Source organism: Cardiocondyla obscurior, linkage group LG10 (assembly GCF_019399895.1).
Source record: "Cardiocondyla obscurior isolate alpha-2009 linkage group LG10, Cobs3.1, whole genome shotgun sequence".
In the NCBI taxonomy this organism is placed as follows: Eukaryota; Metazoa; Arthropoda; class Insecta; order Hymenoptera; family Formicidae; genus Cardiocondyla; species Cardiocondyla obscurior.
In genome coordinates this window covers 4,172,172-4,194,007 of record NC_091873.1, presented here as the reverse complement: position 1 = coordinate 4,194,007, position 21,836 = coordinate 4,172,172, and the positions used below count along the sequence as shown (strand labels likewise).

General features: G+C 35.4%; 2 protein-coding genes across 2 annotated transcripts in view; both read right to left on the bottom strand.

The window, feature by feature from the left end:
• LOC139106267 (G-protein coupled receptor Mth2-like) overlaps positions 1-16,881 on the bottom strand; it is a 147,025-nt gene extending 130,144 nt beyond the window's left edge. The window contains exon 1 of the mRNA XM_070662873.1: positions 15,659-16,881. Coding sequence (XP_070518974.1) covers positions 15,659-16,766 — 1,108 coding nt within the window. The 5' untranslated portion in view covers positions 16,767-16,881. The remainder of the gene's footprint in view (positions 1-15,658) is intronic.
• On the bottom strand, positions 1,792-13,529 carry LOC139106269 (uncharacterized). Its single transcript, XM_070662876.1, has 2 exons — positions 1,998-13,529; positions 1,792-1,876 (listed from the first exon to the last, which is right to left on the bottom strand). The coding sequence occupies exon 1, from the start codon at positions 9,536-9,538 to the stop codon at positions 8,408-8,410; it is 1,131 nt and encodes a 376-aa protein (XP_070518977.1). The 5' UTR covers positions 9,539-13,529; the 3' UTR covers positions 1,792-1,876; positions 1,998-8,407.
• Positions 16,882-21,836: the final 4,955 nt, after the last annotated feature.

Below are 21,836 nucleotides of genomic sequence, written 5' to 3'. Positions count from 1 at the left end.
CAGTGATCCTGACGTGGTGTGCGTTGAGTTTCACAAGTATGAAATATTAAATATCAAATATTATTTCAATGGATTAAAATTTCTGAGATCTTCTACATCGTCATCTGATTTATCAAATTTATCAGATTTATTTCAATGGATTTATGAAATTATCCTCTACATCGTCATCTGATTTATCAGATTTATCTGATTCTGATTCGGATACAGAAATCAACACAATTTAGAAAGCTTCTTGAGTAACATGATGGAAGTAAACACATTTTTTATTCATTTTTAATGTTAGATTTAAAATTTAAATTATATCCTTTTATGCTTTAAAATAATCTACACTTGTAAATTGTTGATTAAACATTTAAATAATTATATTTTAGAAAAGAAAGCTACAGAAAACTGTTGAAGTTGCTATGCAGCCTAAAAAGAAAAAATCTGAGCATAAATTGAAAAGTGATAAGGATATATCTTTTGGTAATTTTCTACAGATACTGATAACTTAGATTTGTATAAATATTTGTCTGTTTTAATATGTTAAGTTTTACATTTTTTAGAGAACAGGTGTATGTAGATTGTTATATATTAGTGTACTAATTGCATTTTTTACTTAACAATATATTTTTATGTTATTATATTAATGTTAATATTTTATATTAATATAAATTAATATTAATATATTAATGTTTTTTAATATTATTTTATAGTAAAATTCAGAAGAACATTGAATCTAAAAAATTGCCAAAACATAACATACAAGATCATCAAAATAAGTATTCAAAAAAGAAATCTATAATACAAAGCCTGCTGAACGAATATAATAAGCAACCGGTGAAAGTTAAAGACAGTGTATCGAAACAATTATTAAATAGCCCTAAAGCACATGAAAAACAATTACAATATACTGCAAAAGAAAAACCAATTGACCAATATATCAAACAACCAGCAGAAATAGTCGAAAATAGTATATCAAGACAATTACTAAATAGTGCTAAAATATCTGAAAAACAGTTACAATATATCGATAAAGAAAAGCCATTAAACGAATATAACAAGCAAGAAGTGAAGAAAGTAGTTGAAAATAGTATATCGAGACAATTATTAAAAAAAAAAAAAAAAAAAAACCAAAGGTGACACGTATTAATAGCACAACTTCTACAAATATATTAATAATTGTCTCGATATACTATTTTCAACTACTTTCTTCACTTCTTGCTTGTTATATTCGTTTAATGGCTTTTCTTTATCGATATATTGTAACTGTTTTTCAGATATTTTAGCACTATTTAGTAATTGTCTTGATATACTATTTTCGACTATTTCTGCTGGTTGTTTGATATATTGGTCAATTGGTTTTTCTTTTGCAGTATATTGTAATTGTTTTTCATGTGCTTTAGGGCTATTTAATAATTGTTTCGATACACTGTCTTTAACTTTCACCGGTTGCTTATTATATTCGTTCAGCAGGCTTTGTATTATAGATTTCTTTTTTGAATACTTATTTTGATGATCTTGTATGTTATGTTTTGGCAATTTTTTAGATTCAATGTTCTTCTGAATTTTACTATAAAATAATATTAAAAAACATTAATATATTAATATTAATTTATATTAATATAAAATATTAACATTAATATAATAACATAAAAATATATTGTTAAGTAAAAAATGCAATTAGTACACTAATATATAACAATCTACATACACCTGTTCTCTAAAAAATGTAAAACTTAACATATTAAAACAGACAAATATTTATACAAATCTAAGTTATCAGTATCTGTAGAAAATTACCAAAAGATATATCCTTATCACTTTTCAATTTATGCTCAGATTTTTTCTTTTTAGGCTGCATAGCAACTTCAACAGTTTTCTGTAGCTTTCTTTTCTAAAATATAATTATTTAAATGTTTAATCAACAATTTACAAGTGTAGATTATTTTAAAGCATAAAAGGATATAATTTAAATTTTAAATCTAACATTAAAAATGAATAAAAAATGTGTTTACTTCCATCATGTTACTCAAGAAGCTTTCTAAATTGTGTTGATTTCTGTATCCGAATCAGAATCAGATAAATCTGATAAATCAGATGACGATGTAGAGGATAATTTCATAAATCCATTGAAATAAATCTGATAAATTTGATAAATCAGATGACGATGTAGAAGATCTCAGAAATTTTAATCCATTGAAATAATATTTGATATTTAATATTTCATACTTGTGAAACTCAACGCACACCACGTCAGGATCACTGTACGCTAGCTGCCGTCGCCGTAGCAAACAACATGCACACTGAAAATGAGTGAGAAAACACGTAAATAAGACGTAAATAATCAGAAAGAAGAACGCAGTAATTACTATACTTGCAGTAAAAATAATAATAACCCAAGAAAGAAAGAAAAATCTTATTTATTTAATTGCAAGAGCTATTTTTAAGCACTGTTATTAATTAATTATTATGTATTGTTTTATTATGTATAACCTATAACACGTCATAACACGTCTGACATTTTCTCTCGCTTGGCGAGAAGCAAGCCAAGCAAGAGAGAACCAATCAGCGCGAGTTTTAAACGGCAACAATAGAATCGAGTTTTAACTAATTCAAGCGTCTCACGCGTTTTTTATAATATGATGATGATGATGATGATGATGATGATGATGATTACAAATAAAGAAATTGTTTAATTTGAGTATATTGTACTTTTATAGCTATTTATTCTACTTATTTGTTTAATGTGAACGTGTGAATGTGTTTAGTCTTATAAATTAAAAAAAAAATATTATATATTTTATACATATACATATTTTAAATTATAGATATTTTTTATATCTATTTTTGAAATATTTTATTATTTTTACAGTAATTAATAAATTAGAACATTTTTTCTCGCCATAAAATTTTTTGTAAAACTTGTCAATCGTTTATTTTTTGATAAATTATATTTTAAACTTAACCTAGCTTACATAAAACTGACATGCGCAATGTATACTTCCGGACACTCGTAGAAAAAAAAGTACGTTTCTCTCTCTAACCCCCTCCGGACACTGCTACTTTACAAATACTATAGGCAATTGCCAGTCCATATCTCTAAGGTCTATGATGTACGCTTTTATTTCGAAAAAGTAACTCTGAACCCACTTTTATAGCACATTTATAGGCTTTCGCTAAATGTGCCGCTAAATGTGCTTCAAACCAACTCTTGCCAATGCTAATGCCGATTATTGCTCCAAGATGCATCTACCAACTTTGCAGTCTCTTCATCAACTCTCGCTAGCTAAAAAGAAGACAACATCAACGGACGACTTCGACAGCTTTGTCCTACACCAAATACAACAATTACCAATTAACGCAGAAGATATCGCACGGGAAACTTGCTGCGACCCCCATCTGGGCAAGATTATGCAAATTCTAGAAAAAAAGCAACTCCTTACTTGTCCGGAATTCAAACCCCCGGAGGCTTTATACTCTCTGAGTAACGGATGCCTAATATTCGAATACCGCATAGTCATTCCAACTACGCTTCGAGTTTCCATTTTGAGAGAACTGCACATGGCGCATCTTGGCATCGTAAAAATGAAAGGCATCGCACGTTCATTCGTTTTCTGGCTTGAAATAGATGCCGACATTGAACAAACGGCAAAAGAATGTATTAACTGCGTTAGAAACGCGCACGGTCCACCTCAAATCAAAACCCATCATTGGGAGTACTCGAAGAGATCTTAGGAGCGAGTTCACTTAGACTACGCGGGACCGGTTGCCGGAAAAATGCTCCTGATTATCGTCGATGCCTATAGCAAGTGGCTCGAAGTAAAAATCACGAACTCAACAACTACGGAAGCAACAGCGGCAATTCTTGGAGAAATTTTTGCCACATAAAGATCTCCGGTTACCGTTGTCACCGACAACGGCCCCCAATTCTCTTCATCGGAATTTTAACTGTTTCTAAAGAAAAACGAAATCAAATACCATAAGAGAACGGCACCGTACCACCCCTCAACCAACGGCCAAGCAGAACGCTATGTACAATCAGTCAAAGACGCCCTAAAAAACTTATCTTACACTTCAGCGTCCCTACATTATAACTTATGTCTCTTTCTTAAACAATACCGGATCGCTTCCCATGCAACGTCAGGACAAACACCATCTCAATTATTTTTCAATCGAGCCATTAGAACAAACTTAGACCTCGTTCGACCGGAAACCACCCATGCCAAAGTTACGCACAAATTTATAATGCCACCCGTGCCAACAATACGCGAATTTCATCCTAATCAATTCATTTACTTTTTCTTCGGAAACCCCCGACTAGACAAGTGGTTACCGGGCGTAATCTCTTCCCGTCTCGGGGATTTTCACTACCTCGTACAGTTCCAGGACAAGCTCTTTAAACGACATGTAGACCAAATTCGAAATTGCTCTACTTCCTTGCAAGGTTCGCAATAGACCGCCTTTCCACCACAAGAAACAATCTATAGAGCCACGAAGGCCCCATTTTTACAATGCCGATTCACCGACCTGTCTCCAACAAAAAAATCTCACGGAGGACAGCTCCCGATCATACATAAGTATTTCTTCTGACTCCTCTTCTCCAACCGCCAGCACGCCTAAAAATCATGCTAGACACTCTCCTCCATCCGCGGTTAGAAAATCGGCGCGCCCCAGTCATTCTCCGGCTCGATTCATACCCAGGTAAAGAAATAAAACTAAATGGGAAAAAATTGTTAAATATAGCATTTAATATAATTGTATTTCGTAGATTAAGTAGATTTCTTTAATTTAATTAAGCATTCTACCGACGGAGCATTAGACATTAAAAGTTCAAGTTCCTGTTGTAACCCAAACCCCGTTACAACACGAAACATGACGCAGGGCATTTCGGCATAAGTATCTCGTAATTAAATAACATCGGAGGATGCGATATCAGCAAACCTCCTTAGGCAATTAAATAATAATAAACAAAAAGAGAAACACTTGCGAGAACTTATTGCCGAAATCGCTAGAGTTGCATTCGCCGAACAACCGAAGTTCGGCATTGCAACCCGATGACGCCAAGGCCCTGCGTCACTATTAAATAACCGCTGACCGTCACGGACGAGTAGTCGCATCAGAGTCCGTGCTGTAAACCGAGATCATGAGGTAATAATAGTTCGGTCGCGTGCCGTGTAAGAGGAGACCTCGCGGAGCCGAGGACGCGTAATAACGCGGGGACGTGCGCCGAACCGACCAAAGGAAAAGGCAGGAGAATCGAAAGGAGTGTAACAACGAAATCAAATAAAGTTCTAAGTATTTATTGCAATCTATACTATCTATCGCCCTCCCTCACGGATCCCGAAGGACGGACCCCGTGCACCGGCCCCGGTGCAACATTCCATTCAATAAGATAAGAACACCCCTCCCCCCTGCGGAACTAAATCAGTTGCTTTAAACGAGCAGTCAGTCCTTCTGTAGCTCCCGAACAGATAACTGTATCAGAAGATATTAATAAAGTTTGCTTAAAAGATACACAACAAATTATATGCTTCTACAATTTCTTAATTTTCTTAATTCAATATTGCTATTAAAAAATTCTTTTGTAGATGCCAACTTTGCAAGGGATATAGTAGATAAAAAAATCAACCTCAGAATATTTTATATGATAAGACTTCGGTAATGTAATTTTTTGGAAATTTGGAAAACAAAGAAATGTTACAAAATCTTCAACGTCAGCTAAATACGTAGGATTATCAGAATCTGTAATCGATATTAAATTTGTAAAAAATGTTATTCAAACCTTGTAACAAAGTGCCCCACCTTATTGGCAGAAACCTTTTCCCATACACTTTATTTAGATAAAACTATAACGTGGAGTTTTTACTTCAGAGTATTGTAGAATTTTTCGTTGCTGACGCAAAAAAACGTTGCGTATTCGAGATTTCAGATTTTGATGAAACATTTTATACATGTAGAGATGGATACTAGGTAAATTAAAAAAATAAAAAAAATATATATATTTAATATTCGGTTTTAAGAGATTAAATGACCCTTAAAAATTAAGACGGCTTTTGTTTGAGCGTGAATGATCACGCGCGGAGCACGCGGAGTGTAGAAATGCCGGTTCCGGCCAGCGCTGAACGTCGCCGTGAAAAAGTAGGACCGGAGTCACAATAGTCGGACACGAAAGGAATAATTATGCAGCACTTGATTCAAGGTTGAAAATGACGGCTTTATTAAACGGAAAACAGATAAGATAGCAGAGTTATGCCATGAATAGTGATATTACTGATCACGTGATCGAGAGAACGTACGGATATCTTGAGCTCCGGCAAAATGCAACCCCGTGTCGCGACGGACAATCTTGGGGAACGTGCAGTCCTTGCACGTCCGTGCGGAACGGATATCTTGAGCGCGAACTTCGAAGCGGATTATGGATTGCTCGGAGAGCACGCGGAGCTCGGTCGATCACGTGATATTCACGCACTTCAAAGATTGTCGAGATTACAATGGCGATGAGTGCACGCAAAATTGCACAAAGAGATACCATGAACGGTATGGTGAAACCGACAAAACACACTTCTGATTACTGAAAAATCGACCGAGAATAACTTTCCTGCGAAGCAGGGAGTGAACGAACTCCGACGGAGTAAGTGATACGAGCGCACGTGCGGTTCCTTTGAATATCGAGCGATCACTAAAGACTATCGAACGGATCGCGGTTAGCAACGACAGATCCGAAATAGCGCGAACTAAGCGGGAACCATCATATGTTCGTACAGAATCGCCGTCGATCATTAATTATTCACGTGTCCGCAAAATGTAACACGCTTAACGGGTCGCACGAAGAATATAGACGGAATTACATGAAGATTCGCAAACATTTCGTCCGCCTTAAAATATAATTTCAACAAGTTAAATGCACATGGGTCGGATGTAAAACAAAGACGTCCGCAATTAGACAATGATTCGGCGATAATTAAATTTAGTCGAAAAGAAAGATCGAAAAGACGAATAGCCGCCCGCCAAGGCAAATTAAAAGGCAAAAACGCAATACAGTTGAGTTACAAATTAATTGAAAAAATAGCGTCGGTCAAATTATATGTCGCAGTTACATAAAACAAAATTGAAATAAATAAATGAAATAAGAAACAAATCTTGTTCGCAAATTAAATTGATTATACATGATAAGTCGAACGGATTTAACAAAATAATAAACATGAGTAAAATATGAAAGAAACTGGCCACGCAAAAAATTTAGCCCGGAAGGCTTTACAATAAATCGCACTTGAATTAATAAAGAAATAAGATTGTTTACAAACTAATATAATGTACAAGTAGAACATCTTATGAACTAAGCGGTATCCGGTTGACTGTGAATCGGTAACAGACATAATGTAGTAATCGGTCGCACAAAAGAGGATGAAGCCGTTTTGATTGTGACGACGCGAGTTAAACCGTATTAACCGGGGTAAACTTGAGTTACTCGGCCGAGTTCCCATTTACAGGGTGGGAAAGAAGAATTTCTCAGAAAGGCTAATTGGCCGATTTCGATTGAGGGAGTCATTTTACGCCACTTGACTCGCTGTTGCATAGTATTAATGTAATCATTAAACCATAATTTCTAAAGTTGCTCCGTGCACCGTCGCACTAATTGCCAGCGGGAAAGACGATTTTCAGAGAGTGAAAGAATAGAGGGTTCTGGAGGAACGGTCAGAGATGATCCCACAAGAAAATACCCTGGGGTAAGGCAACGTAGGTCGTCTAACGAATCGGAGAGTGGAGCGATGAGCCGTAAATTAAGGCACGCCTTGACCTGACAAAGTAATGTGTTAAATTCCTCCCCGGTGAGCGTCAATGAACCGATCACCCGACGCAGATGATGCTTCATGCTGCGGACGCCAGCCTCCCACAGTCCTTCAAAGTGAGGAGCGAACGGCGGAATAAAATGCCAAGCTATTCTATCAGTGGCTGTCAAATTAAGAAATTTGGGATCGCGGACAGCTGCCCGATAGGCGGCGGCGAGTTCCCTCTCAGCACCGACGAAATTCGTGCCGTTATCCGAATAAACGGCTTGCGGAAGACTTCGACGAAAACAAAAACGAGTAAATGCGGCGCGAAAAGCTGCGGAACTATAGTCATTCACTAATTCGAGATGAATTGCGCGAGTAAACATACAAATGAATAAAGCGACGTAGGCTTTATGAGAAGAAATGCCGCGGCCACCCGAAGATCGAACCTGAAATGGGCCTGCATAATCTAACCCACACCAATTGAATGGGTGAGACGGCGGTGTGACGCGTTCAGCAGGAAGATCTCCCATCAATAGAGTCGGAAGAGCAGCTCGTTCTCTAACGCAAGTAACGCACAAGTGAATTACCGACTTAACAAAGATACGTGCACGCAACACCCAAAATTCCTGACGAAGCGTGTGAAGAGTGAGTTATAACCCACTGTGAAGCATACGTAAGTGTGTATGTATAATAAGCAATCTCACGAGGGAGTGAGGCGCGAGCAAAATCGGATGACGTACATTATACAAAACGGGCGCGTGGCGCAATCTTCCACCGACACGCAGAATTTTATCTGAGTCAAGAAAGGGTGCGAGTGCCGCGAGAGGGCTACTCGAAGCAACCGACTGACCACGATCAAGAGCATGAATGTCAGCCGTGAACAATTCAGATTGAATTTGACGAAGCCAAAAATCGCGTGCGTTATGAAACTCCAGCGAAGATATGACAAGCTTACAAGACTGGAGACCAGAGCAAGAATTGCCTTGCGCACGGCAAGCGGTAACAAACTTTAAAATGTAGGAAGTGATGCGAATCAATTTAGACCACAAAAAGTATCTGACTGCAAGATCCCACGGTGGAGATACACATGATGTGTGCACAGAAATGATTTTTCGTTCCTCAAGAGGATCGACAGACGGGATTCCGTCATCGGAAGGCCACTCACTCGATTTGGAGGCAAGCCACGTTGGACCACGCCACCAGAGAAAATGTTTTAACAACGCTTCACCGGTCAACCCGCGCGAAGCACAATCGGCAGGATTGTCTTCAGTAAGAATATAGCGCCAACTGGCGTCCGGAATAAGTTCCTGAATTTGATCAACTCGATTCGCAACAAAAGTAGTCCATCGAGAGGGATGTGACCGTAACCAGGTAAGAGCGATGGTCAAATCGCTCCAACAAATAAGAAATGACGGCGCTATTGTAAAGGTATCTCTCACGAAAACTAAGAGACGCGACAGGAGAAGAGCGGCGGAAAGTTCAAGTCGGGGTACGGTCAATGGTTTCAATAGGGCAACCCGAGATTTTTCGGCAAGAAACGAAACAACAATCTCACCTCGAGAGTTAACGAGACGAGCATATACGACTGCGGCGTACGCGAGAGTTGAGGCATCAGCAAACCCGTAAAGCTCCACACGGGTGTCGAGGGACGTGTGGATCCATCGGGATATATTGACGTCATTTAAACACCGAAATTGCGAATACATTAATTGCCATCGTGCGAGAACGTCCGGCGGAAGAGCACCATCCCATCCGACTTGAAGACACCAGAGATTTTGCATAAGAATCTTTGCAGCTACGGTGGCGGGAGTCGCCCAACCAAGAGGATCGTAAATTCGAGCGAGAACGGAGAGAATAGTCCGTTTAGTACGAGGAGGTTCCGCGTCAAGAGCAACCTGAAAACAGAACACGTCCTGAGTAGGGCGCCAAACGATACCGAGAACTTTAACGCATTATCAATCGCGAGAGCCTTATTACAGGCCAATCCGTGATCGCTGGCGTCAATATCAGTTAATAGAGCAAACGAGTTACTCGCTAATTTTCTCAATCGAAATTGTCCGCATTGAAGCAAGGAAACAAGATGATCACGCCGTTGCTTCAATGAAGAAATATCATGATCTCCAAACAACACGTCATCAACATAGATTTGATTCCGAAGAACGGGAATGGCGAGTGGAAATTTTGATCCATTCTCCTCCGCAAGACGTTGAAGAACGCGTAAAGCGGGGTATGGCGCACATTTCATGCCGTATGTAACGGTGAGAAGTTGAAACTCGCTCACGGATTCAGACTCTGTTGGTTGCCATAAAATGCGTTGATAATTAATATCGCGCTCGTCGATCAAAATTTACCGATACATTTTGGCAATATCAGCTGAATAAACGTATTTGAACTGTCGCCATTGAAGCAATATAGCTGGTAGATTAGTCTGAAGCTTAGGCCCGGCATGAAGAAAATTATTAAGAGAAGTTCCGTTTGAGGTCGAGCTTGAAGCATTGAAAACAACGCGTAAACGGGTTGTAGCGCTTTCGCTACGAAAAACTGGGTGATGCGGAATATATACGCATTGGTCATTATCGGTTGGTTTCGGCGCGCGACGCATGTGACCAAGGAGTTCATACTCAAATATGAATTCGGAATACTCTCTATGCAACTTCTTCTGGGAATCAAAGCGGCGTTTTAATTGAGAAAATTGATTTTCGGCTATTTGACGGGATTTACCAATTGACAACGGAGGACGCAAAGTAAAAGGCAGTCGAACAATATAGCGACCATGCGAGTCGCGAGAAGTACTGGAACAAAATTAATCTTCACAAAGTTTATCCTGAGAACCGAATGGAGCGTGGAAGCTCCTCAATTTCCCAGAAGCGGGCAAAAGTTGTCGCAAGCTGAGAAAGAGGTGTGCAATGATGCACGGATAACGCAGCGGACGGAGGTAGCTCACCGGGGGACGAAGAGACGGGACCGGAAACAACTCATCCGAACAGGGTATCCTGGGCCCACAGTTGGCCCACGCGAATAACATCGCCGTAGAGATCCGCGCCGATTATTACGTCAATCCGATCGGAACTAGACGGATCATTATCTGCCCATGGAATGTTGTCAAGATGAGGCAAATCGGTTAACGCGACGGCTTGCTTTGGTGCATACGACGTTAAATTATGAAGAACTAGCGCGTTTGCCATCAAGAAAGGCGCGTTCGGTCGATTGGCAGAAATTTGAATTGTAACTGATTGTCGGACTTGACCAATACTCACACCGCCGATCGAAGAAATATTGACGGGCATGCGAGACCGCTTGGCTCTTAACAATTGCGCGATGGAATCTGAAATAAAGGTGGCTTCGGAGCCTTGATCGAGAAGCGCTCGAACAGTTGCCGAACGGCCGGATAACGCGCGTACTTGGACTCTCGCGGTGGCGAGAAATACCTGACGTAAAGCACACGGAGCGGTTGCGGCGAAAAGAGTATTTATTTGAGAGTGTTCAGAGCACGAGGGCTGCTCGGACGGTTTGACGGATGTTGATTTAACCGAAGAATCTGTTGTAAAATGTAACATCGAATGATGCCGCTTTTGGCACGTGCGGCATGAATATTTGCTATTGCAAGAGGAAAGCGAATGTGAAGCGCTCAAGCAATTGACGCAACGATTGAATTGCTTAACAGTTTCAACGCGTTTTTTTGAATCGAGAGCTATAAATTTAGGGCATGCACTTAAATAATGACGTGCCTTGCACATCGGGCATGCAGACGCGAGCTTTGGCATCCCGGCCGTGGCGACATGCACGCGAGATGTGTTTGAGCTGCGTGTGGACTTTGTCGGCGTCGTTCCTGAGCCGTCTTCAAGAGCGCGGCCCCGTTGCATTAAAAACTACGAGATCGTCAAATCGAGGCGGATCCTTGGATGCCCACACTTTTATATTCCACGCCCGGCGGGAGGCTTGATCCAGTTTTTGTGCGACCGAATGTATAAGAAAGTCATTCCATAAATCGATGGGAGAACGTCCCAACATACACAAGGCTGATACCGACAATAGAACTTTATCGATAAGAGTTTGCAGATCGGTTGCGGATTCCTTCTGTACCGACGGTAAATCGAACAAGGTATCGAAGTGTGTTTGAATTAATCGTTTCTTGTCGTCATACCGCTTTGTAATGACTTCCCACGCTACCGCAAAATTATTTCCTGTTACCAGAATATCGGAAACGCAGGCCAACGCAGGGCCATTGAGAAATGACGCAAGATAATGCATTCACGCGAAATCGCTCAACGACGGATTCTGTATAACGAGTGACGAAAAACGATCGCGAAAAGTTTCCCATTCGGAATATTTTCCGGAAAATGGCGGTAAACGAATAATTGGCAACCGAGTACCGTTGTTATTATTAGAGTCGTTCAAAATACCGGTCGAGTGATGGATTGGAGTCGCGGGCTTGAGGGCGGCTCCAATTGCTCCAGCATATCCGTCATGAAGTCCCGGGATTCCTGGTAGATATCCTCGACCATCTCAAAGTGGTTATTCTTAAAATATGCCAATTCACTTTGTTCTTCCGTGGTCACTGTCACCAAGAGTTGATGATGAAAGGTTTGAAATTGCTGCCAGTTATCTTGCAAAGAGGCAAACCGGCTCCGCACCTTTGCTGCGGTCAAATTTGCCTGACCGATTTTTTTAAAGTTGGTGAGAACACGCTCGATGGATCGTTGCACGACTGCTTGTTGTGCGGTTAAGTCTACCATAGTAAAGAATGCGAAAGAAAAAACACCGTCACTCCTAACGCCGAAAGAAAAGAATTTATAAGAGCGACACGCGAATCCGGCTCGAAGGACCAACACTTTGTTTAAGCGTGAATGATCACGCGCAGAGCACGCGGAGTGTAGAAATGTCGGTTTCGGCCAGCGCTGACCGTCGCCGTGAAAAAGAAGGACCGGAGTCAAAATAGTCGGACACGAAAGAAATAATTATGAAGCACTTGATTCAAGGTTGAAAATGACGGCTTTATTAAACGGAAAACAGATACGATAGCAAAGTTATGCCATAAATAGTGATATTACTGATCACGTGATCGAGAGAACGTACCGATATCTTGAGCTCCGGCAAAGTGCAACCCCGTGTCGCGACGGACAATCTTGGGGAACGTGCAGTCCTTGCACGTCCGTGCGGAACGGATATCTTGAGCGCGAACTTTGAAGCGGATTATGGATTGCTCGGAGAGCACGCGGAGCTCGGTCGATCACGTGATATTCACGCACTTCAAAGATTGTCGAGATTACAATGGCGATGAGTGCACGCAAAATTGCACAAAGAGATACCATGAACGGTATAGTGAAACCGACAAAACACACTTCCGATTACTGAAAAATCGGCCGAGAATAACTTTCCTGCGAAGCAGGGAGTGAACGAACTCCGACGGAGTAAGTGATACGAGCGCACGTGCGGTTCCTTTGAATATCGAGCGATCACTAAAGACTATCGAACGGATCGCGGTTAGCAACGACAGATCCGAAAAAGCGCGAACTAAGCGGGAACCATCATATGTTCGTACAGAGTCGCCGTCGATCATTAATTATTCACGTGTCCGCAAAATGTAACACGCTTACCGGGTCGCACGAAGAATATAGACGGAATTACATGAAGATTCGCAAGCAGCTTTATATTTTCTTTAACTATATCTCGAAAAGTAATTAAGATATAAAAAAATGTTTCATACCAAAGTTTTATGGTAAAAATAGTTCTATTTAGCTCTAGTAATAAAATAAAATAAAAAATTTTATAACAATTAAACAAAAAAAATTTCTTAAAATTTTTCTTTAATTTTGTTACTGCAGTTAAATAAAACTATTGTTACCATAAAACTTTTGTATGAAACATTTTTTATATTTTAAATAGTTTTTGAGATATATTTAAAAAAGTATAAGGCAATATTAACTTTGAGGGGTGGTTTCATCCCTTAAAACCGAATATTAGCAGCTAATATTATTTTTTAAATTCATTTAATATTGACCCCTAAATGTGTGCAAAGTTTCAGATTTTTTTTAATTTACCGCTTTGTGAGGTTTCCTTGTCAGCGGATTGCCAAACTGTTGGAATCCGTTGAGCCTACGATGTTGTCCCGTCAGCAATTGCAACACCGCGCGATATCAGCAGAAGGCAGTAGGTCACACGGCCACTTTCTTCTACAATTACGCTGACAGGACATAAAAAAATAATATAAAATGTACGAGCTCCGAAGCTCATGCAAGTCAGTGAGTCACGAGCTAACGACCCGTAACTCTACTCGCGACAAATACATTCTACACAACACAAAGAGAAAATTAAACACTTCGACCTTTTATAACAAAAAAAGAGTCCTTTATTCAAAATACTTCGATTGCCAACACGACGGTCCCGGAGGACGGACCCCGTGCACCGCTCTGGTGCAATATCTTGTATATAGTCAATCAACACGACTCGACACGCGTAAATTGATTCCGCGATTCCTAAGACACCCGGCCGGACCTAGCCCTCCGCGGCTCGCTGGACCTGTGTCCGACCTAATTAACAACGAGAAGTGTTACCACCTTTGAATTTAAATTAGAAAATCTTATTAAAACATATGAAGATAATTTCGAAGCTTCAAATATTAGTAAATATGGAAATTTTACTAAAAACTCAAAATACAGTGTGTCCCAGACATCACAAAGGACACTGGAAAAATAAATAGAACTAATTGAGACAAGTAGAAAAGTTCTGTATTATTTTGCAAAATTCTCAACCGTTATTGAGAAAAAAATTAAAATGTATAAAATGTATAGGCATAAGCGTATCTATGTATAATCTATGAATCTCTGTAAATAGAGTGGGATGGGCTACACCACCACTCTATTTACAGAGATTCATAGATTACCCATTTCTTTGTAAATAGAGTAAGATAAGCCACACTTCTAGGTCCACTAACGGCTCGGTAGCTTCAAACGGCGCGTTTTTGCTCACACGGGGGGCGTCAAATCTTTAAATGTTATTTTCTCGGTTATTAACGCCTAACTTACAAAACCGTATAGGACTTTTCTACTTATTTTCGAAAGCCCAACCTACAACTAAAAACTTTTTTACATCAACTGAGACACCCTGTATAATCATAAAAATGCATTACCAATTTATACATAAGTTTTATGTGAAAAAAATCAAAGATATTATAAAGATGGTAAAAATTTAAATAAAAATATTGTAGATATATTTATTAAATCAAATCTTAAAAATAGTTTTGTAAAATTAAGACATATGTTAAAGTTAAATTAAGATATATTTTTTTATTATAAGTTAATACTGTTTGAATATAATTCTATTGTCAAATATTATATAAAAAAGAATAATATTAATGTAAGGAGGCGTGTTGAAATGCATGTGTACATTAATATAATCCTTAATTGACCAAGTGTTGCCATTTAACATAAGTAAGTAAATTAGAGATTAAGAATCAACAAAAAAAAAGAAGTATGATGTGCGAATAAAAGATTAAAAGAGAATTAAGGTAGAAATAATGGAACAATTAAATTGAGTGTACGTGTGCTGTGGTCAAAGAAAATAATATACTGTAGACAAAGAGAATTAGAATCATCTATAAAAAATTTATTGTGCAATTAATCAATCTTATCAATTCTTGTGAATCTTAAGTATATTATTTCAAACTCAAAAGTTCTTTTTTATAAACAATAATTATAATAAAAATTTTTTGTTTAATAAATAAAGAAATAAAAACAAGACAAAAAAAATTTATTGATTAAAAATTAAATAATTGATTATTTGATATTATCAAATTATTAAAACTCAAATCTTTTTCTTTCAAAGATAAATTAAATGGAAGTCCAATTTAAATTTGTTCGTCTTAAATTTCTGCAGTAATAGTAAATTAATGCGTGCTGTACCTAATGGAATGCAATAACTCCATTCAGCTAGTCCAGAAAATTGTTGGCCAAAGTACATAATCGCATACGTGATAAACAATGAACCAACATATGCTCGCAATGTATATCCGTGCATGTTCTGAAGTTCTGGTAATATTGAATACACAACGAATGTGAACAGCAAAAACGGCAAAGATACTAGATGACACGCAGATATATATGTCGGAAGTTTTGTCTGATTAGTGCATACAATCACATCATAAATGTCCCGTAACAGGATGGCAAGGCAATAACACGTCGGTAAAATGAGTTTACCAGAGTTAATTTGGTACAAAGAACCATTGAGGAGAAAGACGTATTCTTTAGAATCAAGTAGACGGCGTCCAATTCCTTTTATAACACATGGATCACGGATGGTTATTGAATATAATTCATTTAACGTTTTATTATTCGAATCGTTCCTGTATGTAAATACTCTTGGGAAGAAGTAAACACTTTGTCCAGTAACGCATGTCCCCCGTCTATTCAGATTTTCACCAAGAGGACAACAAAGCTGAATGCAAGTGATACTGTTACATGCCTTATTTGAAAGAATGGCAGTTGTAGTATTATTGTAGTCATCTATATTGTCATTTTTGTAATGTACGTTTGATGTGGAATTGCTTTTTTTTGCGAAAGTATCTGTAATTCCTTGCAGCATAGAATTAATTTCTGTAGAGTTTGTGAATTCCATAAACATTTTATTATTCTGTTTGCAATTTTTTTTAACATTTCCATGAAATTTGTACCAGAACGAATCATCAGTCTTGCTACCATTCTTTGTGGAATTACTTTGGATCTCATATTGCATTTTATCGTCATTCTTGCGCAAACTTTCACGTGAATCGCACATTATTGGTTCAACTTCGTCATTTTGATGCTTCGTAGAACTTACAAGAGGATCGTGAAGCATCATCAAATTGTCACTTTGTTCATGACTGTTCGCAGAATTTTCTTGAGACTTTGAAAACGAAATAACAAGCAGAAATAGAAAACACCAAAAAATACTATGTGATAAACTCATTACTAAACTGTTGATTAATTTTCTCAAAGATTGTTTTGAAAACATGATGTCTTGCGTCAAGATCATATTATAATTACTCTCTGCAATAATTTTGTTTAAAAAATTAAATTATTAAATTAGAAATAGATATACAAAGTGTCCCAGTTAATGTAAAAAAGTTTTTAGTTGTAGGTTGGGCTTCCGAAAATAAGTAGAAAAGTCCTATACGGATTTGTAAATTAAGTGTTAATAACCGAGTAAACAATATTTAAAGATTTGACGCCCCCCGTGCAAGAAAAACGCGCCGTTCAAAGCTACCGAGACGTTGGTGGACCTAGAGGTGTGGCTTATCTTACTCTATTCACAAAGAAATGGGTAATCTATGAATCTCTGTAAATAGAGTGGGATGGGCCACACCACCACTTTATTTACAGAGATTCATAGATTACCCAAATCTTTGTAAATAAAGTAAAATAAGCCACACCTCTAGGTCCACCAACGTCTCGGTAGCTTCGAACGGCGCGTTTTTGCTCGTACGGGGGGCGTCAAATCTTTAAATATTATTTTCTCAGTTATTTACGCCTAACTTACAAAACCGTATAGGACTTTTTTACTAATTTTCGGAAACCCAACCTACAACTAAAAACTTTTTTACATCAACTGGGACACCCTGATAGTATTCCATTTTAAAGGACTCATTTAAATATCTCAGAAACATTGCATTATATCAAAAAATTTTTCATATAAAAGTTGAATGTTTTCGAAGAGGACATTAGGTGGTGACCTTGACATTTTTCCGAAAAATGTTTAAAACAAATTGTTATATGCGCCATAAATTAACATATAGACAGAAAGCTAAGCTGGGATGCGTCAGAGGATGCATCAGATGCTTCTTATCATTAAAGATATTTGTTACCCTCTTTTGTCTAAGCAATAATAAAGACGAGCAGTAATAAAGACGAGCAGTAGTAAACCAGAAGCCTCTTGAGCACGTTGTTTTTTTTATCTCCTCTCCTCCACGCATATACAATACAAATGTTATATACTTTTCTATGATAAATTAGAATCAGTGATTTTTATTTAAGATTTTATAATTAACCTTTAAATGGTCTGCAAATTCAACCTCAAAGTCCAAGTCAATGTTACTACCCGGTATCCTTCTTGAAAACATACAACTGTTACATTTGTCGACATAATACAGTGATTCTGAGATATTTGAGTGGATTCTTTAAAATGGAACATCCTGTATAAATGGATATTAAAAATTGATTTAAAAAAGCAAGTTCTTTAATGGGTATGAGTAGTGATAAAATAAAATAAAAAATTTTTTTAAAGCGACACAATTTAAAGTATATGTTGTACATAACATGTAAGATTATGTCTAAAGAAAGGATACGGGAAATCATGATTAATTATAAAAAAAAAATGGTGTACATTAATGCGTTAATGTCATATTTATTCTTTGTTGCAATATAATGCAATTGTTTTTATTTTCTTAAGGACTTTTTTTAATAGTAAAACAAAAAATTTGTTATTCTTAATATATTTTAGATTTGTCATACATAAAAAAAAACCAAGAGAAAAATGTAAACTTTTTTAGTGTTCTTGAACATTGTTTTAAATCGATTCTAAAAAAAAATTTTGGAACAGTTTCCAAAAACATTATAAAATTATATGGAAATTGTTATATATTTTAAAATTCACATAGAAATTGTAAAAAATTTATAAGATAAAATTCTAAAAAATTTTGACTAATAAATGTTATATCAGTCAGACGTGTAATGTAACGTAATAAAACATAAATTGTAAATACAAGATTCTAAAATTACAAATAATTTTAATAAATTTTATTCTTAATTACATTATAGACATGTGTGATAGCTAAAAACAATAACCAAGCGCAAATAAGTATTAAACTTCTTTAATACTGTTTTTTTGTACTTAAAGTAATAATTTTGTATTAATATCTTTTCATTTTAATTAAATAATATTGAGTGATAGCGATTAAAATATGGTAATCTTTAATATTTTTAACCGTAAATTATGATCAAATTTTTTAATACAAATATTTTTAAAATCTTTATGTTCTTTAGAATGCTATCTTTGTTCTGATGTAGACCATTGAAATAGAACGAAATAGATAAAGAAGGTGAAGATTAAAATGTTTATTTGATATTGAAATAATTGGAAATAAAAAGATTTAAAATGTTTGCCCGAAGCAACATTCAATAATATAAAGTCGATGGTGTATAAGATAATAAGAAACAGCTGCACTTATGCCATGTTTTTTACACAATTACCAATCGAGAAATCAATATTGAAGCGATACGAAGTCTTCCACGATTCTCGCTGTTATAGTTTATGAAATATTTAAAAATCAACGAAACAAAAGTAAGCGATGTGTCATATTAAAATTACATAGAAAATACAAGCTGCCAACCACATCGGTTAAAAATAATTAGATATGAATCTGTGAATAAATTGCTATTTGATAATATTGAATCTTATTAATGTTTTATGTAGTGCCGTTGTATTTGAACTGTGATCGTCGTAATTAATGTGTAATTTAATGCATTATAGTTCCGGGATGCAAATTTTCTCGAAAGTCCTTGACTAATTGTCTCTGATGTCATTTTATATTTACAGATGTTATTCAAGAAAGTTACTATCAGTTATTTAGTAAAAATTGTATAATACAATTAATTATCCGGTTTTTAACCGGTTTATATAAGATAAACAAATTGATTAAAAAAACAACTTTACTATTTTACTTTATCTATTAATATTTTGTTATTATTTATATTATTTATTATTATATCTACTATTTTACATATTTATAAATATACAGTGTGTATCTAAAATAATCTATTAAACTTTAGAAGCGTATTCAAAAATCAAAATAAGTCCTTTTTTTCTATAATCCATTAAACAGATTAAAAACTGAATAAGTAATAAATTGTATTTCATAATTTTTACTAACCAACTGATAACTTTTTTGAATAATATCTGCAAATGTTAAAAATATAAAATGACATGAGATACCATTATTCAAGGATTTTCGAGAAAATTTACATCTCGGAACTAAAATACTTTCGTTTTTTTCTGGTTAATTTCTTTACTGATTGTCGCAAACTTCGTAATATTAGTGGCTATTTAACAGCAAAACTAATTTTAATAGTAAAAATAATATAAATTATATTTAAAAGACGTAGAATTAAAACAGAAAAAAGCTAAGTAAAAATGTAAAATTTTAGTAAATGGTTCATATAAAGCGTGTGCTTTAATTGTATATGTTCTTGAGAAGTATATTTTACGGCATACAAAAACTTCTATTGACTTGACTAATGTCTGTTTAAAAAAATATATTATGATTTTAACTTTATTAATTTTTATTGTAATATTTATTATTAAAAAAATGTTTTAATTACTTACATAAAAATCTATAATTAAAGAAAAAAAATTATTTTAAAAAACAAAAAAAACTGCAAAAATTGATACAAATAATGGTAATATTTAATATAAAAAATTAATATTGTTTATGTATAGTAAAAAATACTTAGAATACGTAATGTTTAATAAATTTTTTGCAAGAAATATTAAAGTATTATCTAAATATAAATGCAATGGTATTACGGGTTTGTAATAGATATCAAAGTTATTTATTGCGCACTTTTTCCAAGTGTTATTAGAATTTGAAACAATTATGACGCTATTAGATGTAATAATTATTAATGTATACAAATTTAAAAATATGATAATAATTTGGATGATAAAGTAATTCAATAAACACTGTTAAAATCTTGATTCACTTCTTAGTAAAATAAACACACGAATGTACTTGGACAAGCAACAAGATGAAACTACTGCAAAGCATTGACAAAGCAAAGACAAATAAGGAAAAAAAGCAGCTTACCGTACTAGCAATTACTGCACACACAGTGATTCGAGATAAAAAAAAACTAACAAGTTTTTAATGATACTTTGATTATATCAGACAATGTACATACGTTTTATACACTATCGCTTGTTATTGTTGTCGGTAAAGTAACTAATTATATAATGTACTTTTTTAGTTTCAAATTTTACTGTTACAATTCGCGCTTAATTAGGGAACAACTATTTGTCCGGTACCACGGGACAATAAATTATCGAAAGAAAAAATATACACGTTTAAATTTGATATTTACTTATAAAAATACTAACGTAATTGAAAGAGTACTTACCAAGACACGTAAAAATACCAAATACAAATATTTAAAAATAAAATTTTTGCAAGTGTTACTCGCTTAAAGTTTACGTCATATAGGTCATAATCTTCTAACACAAAAAACGGGTGCTTTTCGTCGCTTACCGTGCAAGATTGAGACGTGTCACTACGTGTACATCTTTTTTTTGTCGTCACGCTATTTTCGCTATAGTAACGGCTTGATTATATTTCTAATATAAATAGATATCAGTTGTGTCCGGCACTAGATGCCGTCTGTCGTTAGGGGACTTTCCCCTACTTAATTAACCGATCTGTATTATTTCGATCCACACCCTCGCTCAACAATTGTCAACTCTTTAATCAAACTATTTTAATAATTAAATTCCGTTAATTATTTTGCATTAAAAAAATTCAAAGTTAACACGTAAAATAAAATGTTAGTGTGTAAATTAATTTAGTCTATTTGTCTTTCAAAAAAAAAATTTAACATAAAAAAACAATAAATAGTACATTAATCAAAGTATTTCTCATCGCTTGCGGTTACGTAAAACAATACAAATGTAAAATAAACTTTTCAAAAGTATTTCATAAAATACAAAAGACTAATGTTGAATTATTAAATTCGAGCATTCGGTCTCGGAAATATAACATAAAACGGTAACAGCACTGAAAAAAATGTTGTTTGTAACATCAATGAATAACATTTCTTGATTTAAAATTTGTTAATGCAATGAATTTTTAATTAATACTAAGTGTATTGCATTAAATATTTGTTATTAGTTAAGAGTTCAATTCATAAATACAACAAATCACAGTTTGTTAATGTACCGAATCGAAATGTAATATAATTTAATGTAAAATATCATTAAAACATTATAAAATTTTATTTATCTAATAAACATGTTAATAAAAACAATAAACTTATTTATAGTAATGTAAAATTTTATAAT

What these genes read in the sequence shown, in the direction of transcription:
- LOC139106269 (XM_070662876.1), bottom strand. Translation starts at nt 9,538, where the DNA reads ATGCAAAATCTCTGGTGTCTTCAAGTCGGATGGGATGGTGCTCTTCCG.